The sequence below is a fragment of the Anopheles marshallii genome, chromosome 3, assembly GCF_943734725.1.
Source record: "Anopheles marshallii chromosome 3, idAnoMarsDA_429_01, whole genome shotgun sequence".
Lineage (NCBI taxonomy): Eukaryota > Metazoa > Arthropoda > Insecta > Diptera > Culicidae > Anopheles > Anopheles marshallii.
The window spans coordinates 18,598,906-18,622,168 of NC_071327.1; the positions used below are offsets into that span (position 1 = coordinate 18,598,906).

Genomic DNA, 23,263 nt, shown 5'->3' on the forward strand with positions numbered 1-23,263 from the left:
AATGCTTTTCAAGTTTAAGTGGCATTTGATAATAGAAGATCTCGAACCTTTACAACTTTCCGGAAAATTTACAAGCTGACATCAATTTTGTTTCTCTTTCTTACTTACTTATCTGACACTACAATCGCTTCGCGATCTTAGCCTGCTTAGCAGAAGTTCACTAAATCCACAACGTCATCGTTCCATATCAATGTGGGAATGCCACGCCTCCTCTGTCTATGTCCATGACGACCTAAAAGGATTTTACGGGTTGGGCTGTCCGGTGTCATTCTCATGACGTGACCAGCCTATTGTAGCGGCTCCTTCATAGTTATTCCACACATACGGAGTCAAAAATCCTTCAAAGCATCTTTCTCTCGCTCGCAACTCTACTCAACTCTTTCTGTTTTTTTTTGAGAAAGGCTTTGACCAGAATCTATTTAACCTTGCAAAAGCTCAACTTCAGCATCAATTCCAGATAAACTTGCAAAGATTCCGGAATTGCCCTTTAATTTTGTCATTTGAACTCTAAAACCTTCTAAATACATGCATATCTTTCCAAGTTATTTGGGAGACATTTTCATTCGCTTCCCATTACATAAACCTTGTTTCAAAACCCCTCGGGGAATGCTATGGATGACTAGATTTTCTGTTGTTAATAATTTTTAAACTTGTGCAAAGCTAACAAAACTTTTATTCAACATTTATACAACCATCGAGGGAAGGTTCCTACAAGCGGTGAAAGTTTTTAACCTGAACAGCCCAATGCTCACCGTAGGAGCACCATGCACGTTTGAGCACTATTTTTGAAGGGTCATTGTAGCAATTATAAACCAACACTTGGAAGCATACATAACTTTAGAGAGTTCAGCCGAAATTCGTTGAGCGAGAAGTGTAATGGATTTGAAATGCCTTACCTTAAATGCGGTAAAATGTAATGGTGTTTCAGGGGAAACCGAAAGTGCTTGTTTCAGGAACTGAATGTAGCCGTTGGCTGTTTATGTGTGGAATAAAAACAAATCTTAAAACAAGGGAAAACCCCATCCATTAAAAAATTCGGATCGGTGCACTGGTTACGGTATTCCGGTGACAGGAAAGTGGAAGGCATGAGTAATCACATGAGGCATATAATCGGATTAAGATTTGTCGTAAGTGTATTGAAAGCATTAAACGAATGAGGGCAACTTTAAAAGGATCATTTTCTTTGCTTCCAAAAGTTTCAATGTTAGATGAATGTTGATCTTAACGAAACGATCATGAATTATCATTCCATTGTTTTAAAAGAACACACACAACATGGGTGCATGAGTGAATGTGAGACTTGGCGCTACCAAGGCTAGCGCTACAGCAAATGCTGGCATGTTTATGTTCACTTTACGGTGCGGTGAGCAAGAATAAATTCAATAGAACTTGTATTTGCTCAATTTCACGATCCATTTCGTAAAAATAGCACAACCCATCCTGGCTAGCGTATCACCAGGCCACTCACCAGGGATGATTCACTTGACGCATGTGTACACCGGCACGCCGTATCGATTGTAGTTTCGTTTGAATGAAGATATGAATAGCAGATTACGACTCCCAAGGTGCCAAGTGAGCGGGGGGATGGGGGCGTTTTGGGGTACCGGGGAATGATGAGCGACTGAAGAATTGGCGAAGATTTTCAAGAACCACTGAGCGGTGAAAACGCTGCAAACGCTGTCTTTGCTCGTGATTTATTCGTACAGCACAACCGATTTGACTGTGTACTTACACACGCGCGAAAAAGCACATATAAAAAGCACACACGAAAAAGCACACAAGCAGGCACACTTATTGGCAAAACAAGCAAACGATCGAATGTGTATTGTTTTACCTCTGCTCATGTGGAAACCGTTTCCGGAGATTCTTTTTTTCCAGCATTCAAGTTTTATGGTCGTATTTGGTCGGTATCTTTCCCCTTTTCTTCTATTGCGCGTCTTTTCCTCTCGTATGTTCTCGTCGTTATCGTAAAAAGAAACAATTAGTCGAAAGGAATAGTTTTGGTTGAGCAATACTTTTGTTTCCTGCAAGCACAATAACAATTTAAATGTTGGTTAAATAAGGAAAACAAACTTCAAACAGCTCGTTTGCAGGCAAGGAGTAGTAGTATCTACTAGATATGTATTAATTGTTGCCGCTAACAAACGTTTTCGCTCGGTGTGGTAGTAGTATAACAATGTAGACGACTAGAACGACTGCGGAGAACCCGGTCCCGGTTGGCCGACGTTCAGGCTAGACCAGCGTCGTAATAGTGTTAGTAACGATAGTTATTAACCGATTGTCCTAATTTTTCGTCCCATTCTTCTCGTTCCCTCATCAACCATTAGCGCGCGCGTAACGAGCCAACCACGTGCGGCAGTGAGCGCAAATACCGGCACGGGACGAGTAGTGCAAACGATACGGCTAGGAGTTGACTCGTTGACCTCTTTGCCCCCAACACCCAACGAACGCACGTGGGGCAGGGATGAGGGGTGGTTATATCGTCATGCCAGCGCACTAACGGGCCACCGGGAAACGATTGCACAAACACGCAAGCACCAGGAATCGTATCCTTTCCCCCTTCGCGTTGCTGATAGTGGCAGCGGACAAAAGCATACCACTGCCTGACAGTAAACGTAACAGCAAGAAAACAAAACGAAATAATCCAATACCAATCGGTAATCTGTGTCTGTGCACTAGATGATATAGGCGACCGGAAAGCGAAAGAGAGAGAGAGAGAACGAAGAGGTGAGAGAAAGATAAAAGAACGAGGAAAAGCACATACATTGGATAACTTTTTGAAACAAAAGCTCTTTGATAGAATAAACGGCCCCCTTCGGAAGGGAGGTTGCAGTGATCCAACTTCACCCAGCGTGTGCACTCCGTTCGCTACAGCGCCACACACAATCGCACACATCCCCAAAACACACACCACACACACATATATAAGCGCCCGTGAACCTTCCCCACACATACCATCGCGGTTTCAAAATGTCCCGCTCGACGGCATCCAATCAACAGCGACGGCAAAGATCAAGGTAAAGGAATGATTCTTGTTACTACTCAGTCATATCGTTTGGTTGTATCTTTTTTCTTGTATATCTTTTCTAATTCTTTATTAACCTATTTCGAAGTCTTTGCTAACATTTCTTTTTCTATGTTTTTAACGTCTTTTTAAATGTTTCTTTTGTAATTTGATGTACGTTTTCTACTGTTTTAAAGATATTTCTGTATCGAAGTTGTCGCACTTTTGCACTTTCAACGTGTTGTGCACAGTTTTTTTTTAACATCTCTAACTACGCCGTCTCCTGGTGCCTTAATTAAACCTTTTAAAGACTACCGATTAGGATCGATTAGACGTGCAGCTCATGGTTGCGGGATAAAGATACGGATCTTGTTGCCGTTCCTCTACATACTCGGGTCGCTAATCGTTTTTTGTCCGCTCACCGGTTCCAGCCCTTCCGGAAGGCTATCGTGTTCGAGGTTGCGGAATGGTTCAACAATTTTCATCTCGCTCTTGGGCATGGTACTTCCACCAGTAAAAAAGCGGCACCATCAAACGAACGGTAGCGAAATCGAGAGCCACAACGATGAAAGCAAAGCGAAACATCATTAGACAAGTTTTGCTTTCCTTCCTGGTGTTTTTGGTTCCCAGGAATCAAACGAATCGCGCGGCTCGGGACCGATTGTATCATTTTTTTGTGTGTGGGGGGTATGGCGTTTAGTTCCGTGCGGTCAAGAAAGAGGGTGCTGATCGAATTTCTGCTTTATACGGATAACAGTTTTAGGGATTTTCCGTGGGCAGGCTGTAGGAACAGAAAAAAAAATCCTGGATACAAAACCCAGTCCCGGTTCGAATTGGATGAAAAAAGTTCACTTTTTACCCTCATGTAGATGAGGCTGAAAACGGCAAACATTCGCTTCGGAGGCAATCCGACCTCCGGAGGAGGTCGAGAGTAGTAGTAGGGAAGACGACTCCACTAAAACCATCGTACCGGTTTGCAAGCGGAACACAGAATTTTCACTCCACCGGATATCGATTTCGATCGATGCCTCTTCACGGGAGTTAAACTTTCACTTTAGCCTACCCTATCGTGCACGGCTGGGGCCGGTCTCCGTTGGCTCCGGTCGATCGATGCTTCGATGCTTTCGATGTCCGCTCATCCATCCGAGGACCATTTCCGGTTCGACGGACATTTTGCTAGAGCGCAACCGGCAAACCGACTGGCGAGTCGGGGGCGGCGGGTCAAGCCGTGCCAATCCCGTGCCCTCGAACAAGACACATCCGAACGGGGTCCGGTCACCAGGCAGACGGTAATGGGGCAGCATTTCACGGTAATAATATTATTGTATCATTTTTCAACTCAAACAGTGCAAAAGCGTACGGGGATGGGTGGCTACGTTGAAACACCGAGACCCCATCACGGGCATTCGAGTGGTGGCATATATCTATAAAGTCCTTCTGCTGTCCATGCCTTCTTTTATGGCGCTTCCTTGCGTCAACAAATTCTTCTTGGTATTTTTTTTTCGTCTTGTGTGTGTGTGTATGTTGCCTCTACTCATCGCCCGGTTTCCATTTCGCTTCGCTTAGTGGCGATTTTCCGAGGCATTTTTCTCCGCCAGCTTTAACCACACTGGACCGTTGTGACGGTGAACGTTAGCCGCTCGATAGTCGATAGTGGGACCGTGGTTTGTGTTGGAGTAAGGCAAAAACTGGCGTTTAGTAATGAATTGGCTTGGAATTGAAGCGATACAAGCGCCTGAAACTGGTGGGCTTTAGTTTGCTCAAGATAAATACTGGCAAATAGTGTTGCCAATACCAAAGTGAGCCAAATGCACAAAAGAACAACGCGTTCCGCGTTCGGCGTTGGGTGTATGTTTATATATTTTGTTTCGATTTTGTTAGTTCTCCATCCATACTGGGCGCAACACATTCAACAAGAAAATCAAACACTCAGCGAGAGAAGCTTGTGTTTGTCTGCATCCATCGCGATAAACATGATCGATGAAGCGATTGGCTAACGCACCTTGCACATCACATCACGTTGGGGAGCTCAGTGTATCGGTTTCATTGATTTTTTGTTCACCAAGAGGAAGTTTTTTTTTTATATGAGTTCATCTTTGGAGGCTTAGAATTCTCAAGCTAAAGCTTTAAGAACTATCGGTAACCTTTTTGTTAAGTATTGGCTTACATGACACCATTGGAGCTGCAGTTGAAGAATTCTTTTCCAGTTAATTTGGTACACGTTGAGGTAGATCTGGAATCTTTCCAACTTTAGTGAGCTTTTGTAAGGTATTTAACACAAGGGAACTGTCAGTTGAGTAAGGTCTTCTGCTTCTTCCTTTTTTTTTATGCGAGTATGAACAATATCCTCCAATGGCAGCCTGATCTCCGTATTAATCGTCCATATTCATAGACTAACCTCACTCTATTTTGCCGCTCGAATTCTACAAGTTATACTGGCGTATTTTGCGGATGGCTAAAGAACTTGTTAGTTTTTATAATGAATTAATGATTGGTGGCTTGGAATTCTCAACCGAGCGCTTTAAATCCGGTCAGAGGTTCTGAACTTGATTTCCAATTTGGAGAATTGATTTCAAGTCGAACTGGAATACGTAGAGGAAGATCCATGAGGGAGATGTAAGGTGCTCCCAACTCAGACACTTACAAAGCTTTTTGAGGTGAAGAAAGAGGCAGTTGCGAAAGGTCTTTTTAATTTTCTTGTCTCTAGGAGTAAGCACAATATTATCCTGAGGATTACCTCACTTTATTTCGGCTCTCGAATTCTTGGAGTCATATTGGCGAACCTTGCGAAAGGTTAAAGTGCAAAGAACAAATATAATCATTTGTTGTTTTTGAGAAGATCTTGAAAGTAGAAAGAATTCCACAACTGTTCTGATCCCACTTCAATAACTTCTGAAATGACTTCAACTTTACTACTTTCGTCTGTAAAATGTCATGCTATACCTTTACAAGTTTTAATCACAAGAAAGATCAATATCTATCACCGCAATAGTTACAGCACATCGTAAGCTTTTCGGTATTTATTGGCGTCTTTTCTAGTGTGAGTTCACCGTTCCGAAAATCCTGGTGATTGTGTAATCTGTTTACCGTACCTTGAAACTCGTCTAACCCATCCATCTCCTGCAAGTCAACGAGTCGAAAGTATCAGCGCTAGAATTAATTGATGGGTAGCTTTCCCATATGACCTCCGCCGATGCTCCGTCACACACATAACCCAACCGCCCGCCCGCGCAACCTGACCCATGGTTGGAACTTTATTTCCACGCTGGCTGACTGAGACGCACCTACGGAATTACGAAATTAAGCCGCCAACCGTCTACGTGCACGATCGTGAGCGGTGCGGTGAGTTTTACGGTTAAGGTTCGAAGGTACGAAGCGCAATTTCACTGCTTCGTGTGTTCTTCGCCGCATCTTAGCAGCGGGTTTTCGGTGACAAACATGGCTCGGGGAACCGCACGAACCACCGAACCGAAAGATGATGTCATATGGCGTCGTTTGCAGCTTCGCAGAGCTGCACCCACACCATCCTGCCGGTGTTCTGCTGACTTAAAACGAATCCCATCCACGGCCACACACTGCCACACTAACACACTTTTGCTCCAAATTATCATCTTTATCCGTCTTCATTATTCATAGCACGGGAACAATCCAGAGCGACGTTCCACCAGGTAACGCTTTGTCGGGCTTTGTCAGGGTTTTGCGCAACCACAACCGGTGCAGCAGCACAAGGTCGATCCGAACAGGAACCACCATCATTTCATATCGATCGTAATTTAATATTTTCACTTCTGAAGATTGGAAAAGTTTCCTTTCCCGTAGGATGGTGTCTGTGTGTTTTGTTTTTGTGAGTGTGCTTTCGCGTTATGCTTCCTCCAGCACCACTATCTTGTGCTCCGTTAAGCGCCGGTTTTGTTTTGCCGTTTTTGCGTCGCCGGAACTCCGGAACAGTGATCAAAACAGTTTTCCCTTTTTTCGCCCTTACTACGGGTTGTTGTTATGTTGCAGTACCTGCGACCAGTACAGTCCACCGAGAATGGTCTTTGTTTTTATACGACAATGTTTTTTTCCCCTCTTTTTGCTACCGGCCTCTTGACGCTGCCGCGGTATGGTTTGAGCCAGCGATCCTTGAGTGCGTGCCACGTACAAGTCTTAAGTGCTTCACGCAAACTGCAGATCGTGGCACCGTCTTAACGGTCCTGCCTTGGCACTGCCGACCAAAGACCCCACAATGTGTGTGTGTGTTGCCACGTAATGGAAAATTGCGTCCCCCGGTAGCCGGCGGCGATGAAACGAGCGTTACTTTACGAGCATCACCGACGCATTACCCAGGGTGAACTCGCCAAGCCAAGCTGTCGGCAGATAGGCTGTCGTTTACTTCCACCGCTGGGCCGTTGGGTATTGTAATCGGTACAGTGTGCGGCGGAACAAAGCGGAACAATTCATTCGCACCTGAGTGGTGCACCGTAGGGGGTGAGTTAGAATTCAAGTCTCAAGGCCTTGAAAGTGCAGAGCGTGCACAGATGGCTAAAGCACACCGAGCTTTTCGCCGTGTGCAGGTGTGGCACAAACCGTTCTGAGTGCTTCAGCCTGCAACGGCCTTTAAGTGGGCCCCGATGTAGTAAAGAATGATATTTTTATAGTTACTATTATCGCAAGGGGAAGCTCAAGAGAACGATATAAAAAGCCTGTCCTAAACCAGCCCACACCAGCGAGCGCTGCAAACTAGTGAACGTTTAAATCAAAACTGTTCAGTTGTAGAAGCAAAAGCTCCCCGGAGATATTCGGCTTTCCACTGAAACAACAAATCCCAATATCAATCAAAAGGTTTTCTTGGCCTGCAGTTGTTTTGCTCGCAGGACTTGAACTGCACTGGAACATTATGTGTTGTCTCTTAAAAGCTTGGATAGGCATCACATTGCAAACACCCTGTTGTGCTCGGAAACGTTGGAACCACACATAAGCAGCTCTCCGTGCGCTTCTGTTTGTGTGTGTTTCTTGGTCCAGAAGTTTCCTCACGGTGACATGGTGAGCATGCCATACCCCATTAGCATCGGTACGCAAAGACGATGGAAAACCACCCATCCCCCCCACGATGGTTTTAAAAGGAAGAGGACGAGGGTCGCCAGTGTCATATTCATATGTTGCGCCAACATATGGCCCCGTTTGATGCAAAACAACAACAAGCTCCTTTACCTCCTTCGTGCACGATAGCACTTGGGAAAATGTTTCTTATGGCATGGCGGGCCCGCACTAGTGGGAGCCTCGCATTGCGCCTTCAGCAAGCGACCGAGGGAAAATCAAAACAACTACTCGGCGGACCGAGACGTGGGCCTCAATTTGCATGGTGGCATTCGGGATCTGTACCTCCGGCGCACGATATCCATTGGATTGGATGGACCGATTTTAGTGGTAAGAAAATACATCAAAAGGCACCTTGACGATGGTGGTTTTCCCGGTGGATGCCAATACTATCGCGACCTCTGTTTGTGTCTCTCAAGTATCAAATAATATCGCATGGCATGGTTGGGTGCTTCATCCATTATTAAACAGATGTTTGTTGGGGTCGTTCTATTGTTGATCGTGGGCAACTTGTTTTGCGGCAGTACCGTAGAAGGAAGGGGTTTGTTTTTAAATTATTATTCCCGGAATGACACACAGTTCCATGTTTCTTGAGTTCAAAAAACACCAGCACAAGGGTTGGGTGAAATGTCCGAGTAAGCAATATCTGCATCATAAAGCCCCACTTCATGTACTTTGGACGATAACAATTTGAATGATCTATAAACAAAAAGGGGGAGGGAACGTTGTCGAGTTGTGAGTTTTATGGCTCAATTCTTCCCTTTCGCAGCCAAGGGAATGATGGCTGTAAAAATTTAAATGAGTTCTATTTTTCTATCACGCTCTCTAACAACCTTGTTGACGTTTTTGGGGCACAGATTTACTTCAAGCTATTCGTCCCACTCCGAAAAAAAAAACCAAGCTACACTGCTTTCTACTAGATTAAGGTGGCTCAATTTTCATGACGCATTACCTCACGCTCCCGGGCAGTGCAAGCGCCTGCCAGATGCTATCCGGCTTCATTTATATCGCACCATCCTCCATAGCCCAAAACCCACCCAAAAATTTGGTACGGCGCATCCCGGAGCTTTCTCGGGTCCCGGGTGTACTTTGTCATTTTCATCCCGCTCATCAGTGACAACGGTGCGAACATTACTCGACAAAAACCAACAGACGCCCCATTACCGAAGTCGCGATGTGTGCGAGCCGTGGTGTTTTTTTTTTTTGGCAACCGTAAATCATTGCCCTCCACCGGATGGAGGAAGTTGTCACCGGGTTTTGGGATAAAAAATAAGCGCCTCATTACCTGTTCCTTCTGGCGTTCGAGTAAATAGTGATATACTTTTCATACACATCCAGCGAGGTTGATAAAATGACACCCCGGGCCACTCGTTGTACACTTGGGAACAATCGAGAGAGATGTTGTGAGTTTTTGTGTGATGATAATCGGTTAGAATATGTTGATTAAGTCGATTAGCTCAAGAACAACTTCCTTCACTAATCGGGGGAGAAGAGAAAAAAAAAACATTCCCCCAAAAACTCTGTCACACTCCAACAAGTCACCAATGGAAAAGAATGCCCGCTCGTCAATTTGCTGGTTTGCCAACCAACCAAAAGTTGATTTAGTGCCCGTCAAGAAAACAATAATACAGTTCCCGGGTAGTTCTTGTTTGTGTGCGGCGCGAAACCAACGGTTCCCGAAGGGGTTCTCGAGTGGCAAACCGAACGCCGATTTAATCGACGCGTTGAGGTTGATAGCGTGGTACGTGTCGGTGGAGTAATCCACTTATTTAGAAAGATATTTCGGCACTCGAGACACCGGCCTGCCCGTGTTTGCGGTGCTTTTGCGTTGACTCGTGACATTCGTCGAGTATCGAAGATCTGCCCGCGGTGGCACGGGTAAAAGTATACTCCAACAAGCGAAAGCCACGCAGAAAAAGCTTTCGGCGCCCTCGCTTTACCCTTCAGCAATCCCCCGGGGGAAATATCAGCGCTGCGCTGAATCCAAATGTAGACAATCAATAACAAAACCGCCACCCAACACGCCATACCACACAGTGGTCCAGCTTGGGCTACCGAGCGGACATCGCTTATATAGACTCAGCATTTACTTTTCTCCGATGCAATATTAAACAGCATATGAAAACTCTTTACTTCATCATATTAATGTTCGTTGGCTATCTAGATAACGCTAGAACAGGAATATGTTATATTATGCGGTAGTAATATTCATGATGTAATACACAACATCAAGCTGTTCCGCATATGCAAAAATTAAAATAATTAAAGAAAAAATGTTCCTGTAGCATAAGATTGCTGCTATTAGCTTCCGCAACCCATTCCTTCCTGAAATTTTCTCTCAAGATACAAAAGAGTTAAACTTTAGTACAAACAAAATGGCTTATGTAGGAAATGCTTATGTCACAGGAAAAAATAAGGTGTGATCTCGAAACACAAAACATACAAAAATTGCATGGTTACTTTGAACAATTTTGGTAATAGCTGTAGTAATATCGATAGGAACGTTTACTCAAACATGGTCATGAATGTTGACCAACGAGGTGCTGTTGTTGATAAATTGTCAAATTTTCATAATACATGCTTGGTTTTAATCGAGACATATAAAATTTTCTGCTAAATGTCCGCCTCTGAACCATAGTGCGCACCATTTCTTTATCGGGTAGTCCGGGCTTTCGCCGCTCGGAATAGGGAGTTGTTTATCTTTTTCCCGATTTCTTGCGTTGCACGTGGAATGTCACGAACCACGGGTGACACACCGAAAACTCCTCGCCGACGCCTTCGCGAAGGATTAGACTAAAACCGTCCAAAACGTGCCCTCATTGACCGATCGGTATTCGGTGGGCCAGGATGGTGGGTGGTGGTGGTCCTGAGGGCTGATGGAATCCTACACCCGTTAAATCCTTCGAAGAAAGCATCAAGTACCCCGGGATCTATGTTTACACTTCCATCCCCGGAATCCCGGACTGTTCTATCGCTCTTGCTCTCTGTTTCTCTCCGGGGAAACGCCACCGGCTTAATAAAAGGTACGTTAATATAAGCACGTTACCGGGCGACGCTGTTTGGTTTCCGGACAAACGGACACAAAAGAAATTGGCACTGTTTTCTTCGATTCCTGCTATAAATCGGACGCCCCAATTCCCCGCACAGGGCAAAAGGAGCCCGAGTTGCCGTTTCACGTTGCCCGGATTTCGCTTGAGGTTTCACCTCACGTAACACATTTCGTTTCGTTTACTCTTCACTTTCGGTATCTCGGGGTGGTTTTTTTCGTGTGCTACGTCTGTGACAATGAAACGCCTCCTGTCGTCAGACCGGTTTTGCTCACCAAACTCGTTGGGCGTGTGCGGTGAGGTGCAGCCGGAGTAGTGTGGGAGGTTTTGAGAACTTTCCAGAATCCAACCGGATACCTCCGGACACGGCAACGAGCCTAACCTGTCGACCACGCGCAAAATGAATGTTACATTTGGGGCATCTATTTAGTGAAGAAGCATCAGTGAGGTGAGCGAACTAATATCCTGTGCAGGTTCTGGTCGCAAAGAGTACAATCCGCATACAAACCCTACCCGAATCGAATGATTTCGGCTTTGCGGCATGGTTTCCAGCAGTGGATAGGTCAGCACACACGTCCATCTGATGGGGGCGGGCTTTTGAAACCGATTTTCCGACCTGCGCCAAGCTCAATGTTTGCAGTACAGTACAGGGAAAAGCACAAAAAGAGAGTGAGGGATGGAGAGAAAACCACTCAACCAACCGGGGTGGTGAGGTTGTTCCATTTCCGCCTTCTCGAAAATGCTCTTAAACATTTAAACAGTCCAATAGACATGTGTGTGGACGCAATATGAAAACGTGTGGTTGATTGCTTTGTGGTTTGTTGAATTTCGGTTCGTCAATCATTCAGCGATGAAACTGTACCGTTTTCCATACCGATAGAAGCGAGGCAGGAAGGGCTAGAATCCATCAGTCCCAGGCATGAACCTCGATTAGGTTCGACATTAGCTTGACTAACACTCAGTGCCGATGCGTACTGAGCACTTCGTTTAACCACTTTCGATAAGAAATTGATCGTTTCGGTAGACATTATTTAGAATGGTACATTATTTAACATCGAATAGGCAATTTTCTTGCCCAGAAATGTACTTCCCACTTACGACCGTACCGTACCGTAGAAGCGCACTTCAATTGCAATTTATCTTCCGTAATGGAATCGTGAGAAATCACTGCAGCTGTACCGTGATTGCACGTTGCTTCATATTATAATTATTATAATACAACGTGTTTGATAGCTTCTGACTACCCATCCACCGGGGTCGGTGGGTGCTTTTGACGTCAGTATTATGGTCGGTTCTGCAGGGTTTCTGCTTCACAAACCCCGGCAAGCGTGAGGAAAGCCAAACCGTAGTTTACATCTTGTAACCCCACACTCTCTCGAGCTTTCTTAGAATGAACCATTGCCCCCCCCCCTTTTCGGCGGTAAGTAAGAAAAACATACCTTGTGAGAAAGGTGCCTTGATCAGCAAGCGGTGCGAGAGTACGTTGCGTTCTACCAGTGCTTTGAACTACGGTGTAATGAAAATTTATTATCTTTATCTCGGATGCTTTCCGTTGCTTCGGTCCCCGTAGCAACAACCGCTCACCGTGGAAGGCAGATTGCACTGCTTCAATCGCAGCGCTGCGGCAACATCCCTCGCAGCCACGCTCGCCTCAAAACCCCCCAGCCTGCAGCACGGTTCGTATGGGTGCAAAATAATAGAAAAAAAGGGCAACACAACGCATGTGAGCGAAATCGCATCGCACCGTACAGTCAGACCACGTGCAAGGTACGCAACGTAAACCCATCGGAACGGATTTCGTGTGCAATGGTAAGCACACTCATGCCCACGTGCACTACAGTGGCGCGGCTTTGGTTCGTTATACCGTCTTCGAACGCTTGCTGGCGGAAGACACAAATCTTGATACGCTGGTACCGGTACCATAAAGAAGCATGAAAAAATGATCCGAAAGCGGTGGTTATCGTTGAAACCGCAACGCGCGCTGGTATTTTTGCTGATGTAATAGCTTATGCAAACGATGGACAACCAATGGCTCGGGAACGGGAAGCTTCAACCGTTGAGCTTACGGAGTTGGAATATTGGGTAGTGATGGAACGATTCGATTCAAAGTCGAGATTAAAACTAGCAACATAGGCATCAGGGCATTCACCACATACCGATTTGTTTCAGTGAGTGATATTTTTGTCCAGGAAAGTTGCTCTTAGAAACTTACTTTTCAGGAATATCTTCCATAAAGCAACATCTTGTACCAGACTGCTTAACTAGACGTTATGCCCTAATATTAGCTATGCTTCTTCAGTGGACATGTTCCGCCCCATAAATTGCTACCGAGAAAAGAAAAGCTCCGGCAGAAATGGTTGTTACGCTACCGGACGTCCAACGAGTTGAAGGTTGTGGGTCAGATAAAATTGACCCCAATTGGATTACAGCAAGTGAAGCAGCCCAGTTCCGTACCCATTGTCGTCGCTAACCACATTAACTAACTCGTTTATTGTAATGCCGGTTTGCCCGGTTTGTGGTGGCCGCTCGAAAGATGTAGTTATTGTTATTAAGATCATACCGGGCCTGGCCCCAATTCTTTGTAACGACTAGCAGGCAACTGGCTAAGGTATAATTCCCCATCGTGGTAACGTTCTGTGAAGATTACATACGCTACGTAAGGGAACTCTTTTGCCAGAATGGAGCCCATCTTGAGATGTTGAATTTCTCGGTATCCAAACGCTTCTTGACATTCTACAGTGCGTTTCATTTAGCACAGCGATAGGTTGCCCAAAATGCAAACGCTAAAGGAATCATGGTTACGCCCGCTCGTGTACGGATGGATGGCTTCGGTAAGGATGTCATAACGTTGTCGGGTGTGATTTTGAAGCCACCGAAATGATGAGGTAATAGGCATTTACTGACGTACGACTGGCACACAATGTGATACTGGGTGACATTCCGACAGGGATTGAAGCGACCTCGTGCTCCAGAAACATTGGTGACAATGGAGCGACAGCCAGCAGCAGGCTAATGGCACGCAAAAGCATTCACTTTCTTTCGCAGTGAGCGACGTCTAACGTCGCTTCAAACATTGCGAAGATTTGCAGACAACAATTTGCAACCAACGCCAAAAAAGGTGTCCGTGAGCTGGGATAGCAGTAGTGACAGGACTCCCCGAAAATTAACCAACACGACATCCACGTGGACTAATGCCGGTTTCACATCCGTTGAGCCGAATCGTAAGGACATTCACACTCTGTCTTCTTCCGCTGTTATCTAGCTGTGCCTGCTGCACCATCCACGAAACCGTCCGGCAAACATTATTCTGTCCCAGCTTTCTTTACGGATGATGTCAACTGCTTTGCCGGCAGGATGTAGCAAAGACACACACACACACACCACTGGGAAACGTCACTTTCAGCGTTGTCTCCTGGGACGGCAGGGTGAGACAGAGATCTAGAAGTCAAGAACAAATCCTCACCCGAATCAACGGGGAACGGGAAGAGAGGGGACCAGATGGGACGCTTGACGGACCGGTGAAGGCTGGGTACTGAATCCGTGTCCAAATTTAGCCAGATGAATTTATTCATTCGCTGCCTGCCCCCTGTACATATGTGCAGCCACGGATAGGATTCGAACCGGCAAGAAGACTAAAAGCAAAAACGGCAGTGTTGTGGGTAAATATAAATAAAAAGGTTCTGGGTGGAACAAAGTGCCAGCATAAGGATAATCACACAAATGAGCTGTCCCCTGCTTACGGATGTACATTTGCTCATCATGTGGAACGGCTCCGGGGAAGTCATTCCGCCTGGAGGATGTTTCATAAGCCTTCGGTGCGATAAAACCGAACCAAGCAGCGCTTTGAAGCACATAAATAGTAATCACGAAAAGAGAACATATTCAACTATAATAGAAGTTCGGAGAAGAAATATTGGAATGCAAATAGACGAACGGTTTGGACATTCGCAAAATTCCAATAAGTTTCGCTTCATCTTTCCACGTACATATAAATCAACATCAATTAAAACGCTAGCAGCAAGGTAGAAGTCCTACTGCGTAGCGCACGTTACCACTTCAAACGAATGTACGACACCGCATACAGCTTTGTGGCCAACATCTGGTATCGGCCAAACGACGGTTTGAGGCATAGCGCCTTGCCGGCCCACACACCGTACGGTGCGCTCCGTTGCGAATGACAGATCTACTAATTAGCTTGCTCCCTGTTTACAGTGTCGGGTTGGTGGCTTTTCGGTAAGCTCTCGTTTGAACACACAATCAATATTGATGTGCAAGGTAAGGCTGGTGGACGGTTTCGGGATGGGCAAACTAATCTGTGCTGCAGCTGGAACGGTTGGAACGATGTAACCAACTGATATTTATCATATTTGTTGACAAACAAACCATTCGCGTTCACGAGAAGTGGCTGTAAATTGAGTCACAAATTTCATGTTTTGCGTAACAACCAAACTGGTTGACATTTGCGTAATAACCGAAATAGACGAAGCGGATGTTCGTGCTCGGCAAATAAGCTATGCAGTAATTAATGTTTACACAGTCGGGTTGCAGTATCGAGTTCACATTTACTAACCGCTCGACACTCGGGAAAAATATTTGAAAATTGCTTGAAAATATTAAATAATCACTACACGCCCTGCTTTCTAGTCCGCTTCCGTGCATCCGTCATTCGACAACTGATAATTATCGTTTTCATTGAATCATGACGTTCTGTTGGGGTGTTTTTTTTTCTTCTTCGGTCGCTATGAAATGGTACAAGTTGTTTCCATAGCAACTCTACTGCCTCGAGGAGGGGAGGGAGTAGCAATAAAGAAAACCTTAAACCGAAACCGAGCAAAACACTTCCTGTGCGTCATTATGGCATCATTAACCATTTTCAACGATACCATACGATCATCACCGTCATTAATGTCGTCTGCGCTTGATCGTAATCAACACAGCCTCATTGCTCCTTCAAGCGCAGTTGTCTGTCAACGAGCCGAACTGAAAACGAGGGACGATGTGGATGATAACTTTACCCAATTTCCCACTCGTCATGGTTGACAGAGCTTGTGGCATAGGGTGACACATAAAAATACACACCACACATACTACATCGCATGCTGTGGACATCCTGTGTGTTGTTGTATTTGTTTTGCCGGGAACACAAACGAAATGTCACAAGAAATACCACTTAGGAATTGCGGTGAAACAGTATGTTTCGCCATTTTGCATGGGTTTTCGTCCCCGGCACGGGGACAGCGGGGGATTCTTACGAGCGGGAAATGCGAAACGATCCCACATCCGCTGGTGAGTGATGAAGGTGCACGAAATGATCGATGGAAAACTGTACAGTGCAAGCACGGTTACGCTTCCGAGCCGATGTCCACCAAGCGCACAGGAAGACGTCAGCAAAACCACACGACGTAGGTAAAAAACATTCCCCCTCCCTCCCTTCCCAACCAGAACCACCCGCTTGGGGATCCCCGGTGGACCGGTTTTGAGTGATGGAGGCTTGACTTGCGTTTTGAGCGACAATGAACATTCCGATGCGAAGGAAACGGAAATGCAAAAAAAAGGACGACGGCCATACATTTGCGAACGTTCTCTCCATCGGCGTTCTGGTGGCGGTGGCTAATAATAGAGTCCGACTATTTTTAGCGCACCTTCTTAGTATCCTCGTTGGACGATTTTTCTTTTGCGTTTTCCCCGGATTGCGAATTGATACCGAGGTTACTGTGGGTGTGAATGTGAAGAAATGTGTGTCTATCAGCAGGCAGCGGAAGATCTCTCCAGCACTGTAATGATTGTAAGTTATTCCAGGAAAAATGATCCCCATCGTGGGGTAGGGGTAGGGGTAGTACACGAATATTTGCTAGACAAGGAAAGCTTTCGTATGAGCTTTGGGAGAAAAAAAACTATGAATGTTGGGGAGGGGAAAAAAGGGAAGCGAAAATTTCGATCAACCAAAAAAAACCGAAAGAATATTGGCAACATCGAAAGGTTAGGAACATAGGGTCAGAGTGGAGGCTGAGGGTGGCATTCAGAAAAGAGAGTTCGGAAAAGCTTAAGCATCTATTTTTAGATCACCAATTCAGTTTGGCGTTTGCTTACATGAGCAGATTATTTGCTTTCGTGTTTGAAAAGCGCGAGCTGCCGAGCGGTAGGCTTTTACTATTTATTTTTTATTTTGCTAAGGTCGAGCGCACATCACCGAAGCTTTTATGGGCATCTTTTTTTTTTTTGTTTTGCTCCCTTTCTCCAAAAACACTCGACCCGACGAACCATTAATGGGGCTTATTTTCGGCATCGATAAATCGCCAGCTCGAAATGAAGCACTTGCCGGTATTCTCCTTCACACCGAGCGTATCAATGTTTGTTTTCGAATGGTGCATGGGGGTTTTTTTTTCTCCCTCACGTCTGCTTCTTTGCATGGCCGTAATTGTGATTTTAAGAGGATATAAATAGCTCACAACGTGTTTTATTGAATTGGGATTGATTCCATTTGCACAGTTATTTAATTTTCCCTCTGCCACTCGCCCTTCCTTGCCGGTTCCATTTCCTCATCACGCGCCGGCAGTCATGAAATGACTTGTGTGGTTATTGCCTACCATGAAAGCGTATGCTAGGATTGTTGCTTATTTTCTATTTGCCACCCAGTTTTATGGTTTTGGGTTTTATTACCACACGCACGCTTCCTTTCCGTGGGCAGCTTACGTGTCTGAAATACTGGGGCGGGCATTCCAGCCGAGATGGAATTTGCTTTGTTGGGTGTACCGAAAAGTGCCCTTAAATTTGGTGTTAAACGAGGCAACTGCTGCACTGTTTAAGGCTATTTACCGTTATGATTGCAATGATGTAATGTGATTGATTGTTACGTTCTTAATTATAGAAAATTTTATATTTCAAGGAAGATAGCCTCCCTAATAAGATTAACTTGATATTGCTGGAAATAATTAATTCCCTTCCCCAACATCATAGTCCATCGGTCTCAGGGTCACTGGTGGAGCCTTTTGATATTGTTAGTCCCTCTTCGTCTATCTTTGCTCCCTTGAAGTAGCGATAACAAAAAAAAAGCTCAACCACCAACCTCCAACATGTTTCCCTTTTGTGGTTTTCAGTGAGGGCGCGTGTGTCTTACTACTCGCTTTGCGCTAACCAAACTTCACCGGCGGACGCTTGTTGCTTCCCCTTGTCAAAGGTGGTTACGCACGAGTGAAGTGGAGCAAAGTCATAGTCGAAATTATATACCTTCAAACCTATTTTTTCCTTCCATTTGCTAAGCCCGCAAGCTGCTCGTCACGAACATTAGCGGAAAAATGTCCGGAAAATTGGAAGCAAACCCACCTGTCGGACGGTAAAAATGTTTCCCAGTTCGTGTGCTTTTCTTTTTTGTTTTTGTTCACCTTACATTTGCTACGATTTCACGGTTTTACCCGATTATGCTGGCGAGGGCACGTCTCGCTCACCTCGATGAGTACGATGGGTAAAAATTCAAATTATACACAATTAATGCCACAAGACAGGAGCAGAAAGCGCAGGCTTGGGGCACAGATAAAACGAGGGATCGTTTGTTCGGTTCGGTTGAAAGGAAAAGAATCGAATTGCCGCAAGAATGACGCAGAAATCGAAATGAGGTGAGATCTTACCATTGTAAAAGGATGGAAAAGATAAGGAGAGTTATAGGGATTTTAAAGGATTGCGTTGGTGGTTCATGCATAAAATAGATCGAAATTTTGTGTAATTGAAGTACCATATTAACGTCAAATATTGCAATACATCTATGAAGATATATTTCTTTAAAGATTTTACTCGTTGAGAAATTATTTCTCTTTTTATAACAGACGTTTCACTTTTCAAGTTATAAAAGTTCTTATTGATTGATGTTCACACAACTCCTTGCCACTTAAACTTGTTGCACATTCTCAATTTGAGCTTCTCAAATTATTGAATCACCTAGCTGATATACATACTTAAAATTCCGACCATCCAATGACATCCCCCGGCCTTCCGCTACATTCCTTTCGGGAGAGAAAAGTTTCCGCATCCATGACACCTAACAAGGATACGTCGCCTAATTAATCATACGGTATGGCAACTTTAATACCCGTCGCTTTCAGCGCACGAGTAAATTAGGAAAGCTCTCATCACCGTGCCCATTCCCATGAACGCTTCACTTAGCTTTCCGCTTTACTGCGTTCTAAGAAAGTTCAGCAACACTGGGCGCCTCCACCGCTCGGAGCAAACATAACCTACCAGGCGGCTCCATCAGGCAGTCCGAACACAAGCTACCAGGCGACCCCACCGCAGAATGGTAGCGACGAAATAACCGTTTTTTTCCCCATGCAGTGACACAATGCATTGAGAGTGAAAGTATGAAATGGCTTCAAAAAAATTAACAAAACAACCCCTTGCCACGAGTGATGGTTTATCGTAAAGAAAAGCAAGCAGACATTAATCTGTGCCATTGTTTAACCTTTAACGATTGTTTTCTTTTTGTGCTCCGTTTTTGGTTTCCATTTTCAGGCTTTTTTGTCTACTGTTTATACCCACAGTATCCATCTCGTTTGATCCGGTGTGATAAAATCTCTGGTCCGAAATTACTTTAACACGACGCTAGGAACTTCATTTATATTCGGCGATGTGAAGTCTGAGTCTGTGTGTGTGTGTTTTTAATGCTTTAAAGCCAGCCAACCCGAATGTTTATTTTCACAACGGTGAGAGGTGAAATAGGACATCCTTAATCGTAGAGGCACGGTTCTTTGTTTGCTGGGAGCCAAAAAGGACAACCCTTTTTTTTTCTTTCTTTCATTCTTTGCTGTGGGAAATTGAAGCATAAAACGGACAATGTTCAACAAGGCGCAGTTTGGGAGGAGGACTATGATGTATCGAGCGTTGTTGGTGTAAAATAATGACAGACATCAATCGACTCAATTGGGTTGGAGGGACGAATAGATGGAAAGTGAATCTGTGCTACGTTTTGTCCCTTTCCTTTTATGTTTCATTGCACTTTCCAAAACCACTCAGATGAGATGATAACATTTCGTCAAAGAAATATGGCGTTGAGCGTATTCATGCATTGGTTCGGTTTTTTTTGAAGAGATTTCCATCAGCGCTGCTTTATTTTGTGTTGAGCTATGAAGTGTGTCAATTGTTCCTTTCCTCGATGTAACTTAAATTCACAACAGAACAGATTGTTGCTGTTTATCTCAATATTGGTTTCTTACCTTTCCTAAGATCTATTTGCCCAAAACGCCATGTTGTGTAGCTGATCCCATGTCAGAGATCAAATGAGAAACGATCCTAGGTCTAAATTAGTAACTTGAATCGAGTCAAAATTCATGAACAGCACAGTGCACATAGAACGCCAAGCGCCAAGGACAGCATAAACAAGTCCAACCCGTTCCATGTAAACTGAAAGGTGACAATCTTGACATTGGGTAAAATGAGCTCCACCGGGAGCGATAATGATTTTTTTTTTGTAACCGAACCTCATCTTTTATACCATTTCGAACCCAAAACTTTATCCCAGCGCGAAGGTAGAGAACTCAACTTCAAGCAACCTTCCCGTGCGTCATTCTGCCGGTGCCAGCGTTGCCATGTAGGGTGAACAATAAAATCGCTTCAAAATACCAAACAGAGGAACAAAATGGTGCGAAATGTTACGAGTGAGAAGAAAAGAGAGGGGAAAGCAAAAAGTGACCGTGCGTCACAAACCCCGTTTACGGTCTGCTTCATCAACGGAAAACGATCATTAGCCGTTATCGGGGTGGTTGCCATCGGGCGAACAAATGGGAGCGAAAGGTCGTTCGCGCCGTCCGCCCATCGATGATAGTGTGACAAAAAATAAATAAACACATGCCGTTAAAAAATAAACCCCTTTCGGTGAGACCGGGGGTTGCCGGGTGAAAAATAAAAAAAAAAAAACGGTCGAGCCAATAAAGAAAATTTGTTCCCCGACGCTTTTGTCGATCGAACATGACCTTCCGTTGGTGCAGGAAGGTTCTGTGCCATGGTAAGTGCACGCACGAACACCCACGACGCACGCACGATCAGTGTCGTCCGATATCGGTGGTGTAATTGAAAAGGAATTAGAGAGTAAAATAGGCGTCCCTGCCCTTATCTCTTTGTAGGCGGCAGGGCGTGAGGGTTTTTATTTTGTCTAGACCCGACTAGGGTGTCGATCGGATGTCTTAGGAAGCCTTTTATCGATTGATGGTTGGATTCCACAGGTGAAGCCCTAATGGATGTTATGAAATAATGTTTTATTGATTCTTACATCATTAAGCGAGTTATTTGTTCATAAAAGCAGCTCTGCAAAGTTCACCAGCTTCGGATTTCTCTCGTTCTTTCTCGGAATGTAACAACACATATGTTTAGTAATCTGTTCATGTTACCAGCTTTATTAAATTACAGTCAGAAATGAAGTTTAAAGCACTTCACTCAAATGATCTCCTGTTTAGCTTTATTTTTTTGAACATCTATTTTCTGAGATGAACATCATTTTTCCGACTTTTTTTCCTTACTTCAAACCCGAAAATGGAAACATCATCTGTTGCCCCATGTTTTCCTATAGCACGAAACAAAGTCGCAAACCCTCATGTTGGTGGGCGTGGGCACAGGGAATGGTGTTCCGTCCAGCACACGACCGGGCCGTTGATGTCGATAATGATGAAAACAACGACTACGTGTCATGCTACCAATAATGGAAAATCATCCATTAGGAGAGGGTCCGAGATCTCCAAGAATCCCCACCCCAAACAGGGATGATGTTGCGGATACGGATAGTGTGGCTGGATTTTCGGTTTGTCGTACCGGAATTGTATTCTGTTTTTTTTTTTTTCCACCACTTTTCGCCTAGACAAGACAATATCAAGCATGACCACAGTTAGTTGGAAGTGGTGTGTTTAACCTGTGGAATCTCGGATTTGATGTTTATGAACGCTGAACACGTTTCTGCTGGTGCTTCGCTCATATTCGTATTCAACATCTCCTCGCAAAAGTGTTCCACGGCTAAGCTGTGGGCTGCACACAGCTGGTTTGAGTAAATTGAGTTGTCTTTGTAATGGAACGAGTGTCATTATTTGAAAAGTTTAACATCAATGCACAATCAGAAGTTCGTTATACAAATGGCTCTCGAATGCTACTGTCATACTAAATCCGCTACCTCATTAAAATGCGGTTTCGATCAGTTCACGGGAGAAAAATAGTACGGCTTGAACAAAGGAAGTACGGAAGCTTAAGTCTAAGTTATGCAAATTGTAAGCTGCCAGCGACCGTCGAAGTCAACTGAATATCATCCAACTTCCTGACGTGCCTTGTCGGTGAAATTTTTCACCCATGTGCATAGCATGTATGAGCATTCTTCGCCGAAACCGACAAAGAAAGTATTTTACATAACTAGCACCAACACTGCAGGAAGATCGATGAATGATTTCAATCCTTCTCTGACAAAACCGCGAAATGCAACGAAAAAAAAAGCGGTCTAAAACTATTTCCGCTGTGGGGAAGATATGGAATGAATCGAAACCCTCGCGCTCGGGGAAACATTTCTTACAATAAAACACATCTTACACATCAACCGTACAAGCTCGCCCGACACGACATGCGGTAGCCGGAAAGACCTTCGTTAGTTTAGCTTTCCTTTTACCTTTTTCCAACTCGTTCAGAGTGCTCCGGTCTCGGTACGAAGACAGGCACAGTGGCTCCGAAATGCATCGTGCCCGAAGCGGGAGCATTAATTTCCTGTTTCGTAACGGTGTTTTTCCGCGTGTCACGCTTCACGGTTGGTGTTGGTTGTGTACGTACGCGACAAGCATTTGGAAGAAGCTTCCTACTTACGCGGGTGGCGAATATAAAACTCAGTGTGTAGGTGGCAGAGCGGCTATAAAACATGCTGTCATACCTTCAAGCTTCAAAGGCGTCGAGTGGGAATGAAGAAAAACTGGCCGGGAAATAGAAAACTAAGCTTAGCACGGCTGTACGGATGGAATTTCGATGGCGGGGAAGCAACACTATCTCCTTAGCAGTGGTTCGCAAGGAATCTTTCCGGTGTGGTTCATTGTAGCATAGCGAAGCGATAGCACAATGGATGTGTGGGAACGCAGGGAATATCAAGAACTAACAAAACGATTGCATGTGATATCGCAATGGGGAC

At 44.8% G+C, this 23,263-nt stretch overlaps 1 protein-coding gene across 1 annotated transcript in view; it reads left to right on the top strand.

The window, feature by feature from the left end:
• Positions 1–2,970: 2,970 nt before the first annotated feature.
• LOC128712306 (receptor-type tyrosine-protein phosphatase mu) overlaps positions 2,971–23,263 on the top strand; it is a 76,091-nt gene continuing 55,798 nt past the window's right edge. The window contains exon 1 of the mRNA XM_053807202.1: positions 2,971–3,017. Within this exon, the coding sequence (XP_053663177.1) occupies positions 2,971–3,017 (47 nt within the window). The remainder of the gene's footprint in view (positions 3,018–23,263) is intronic.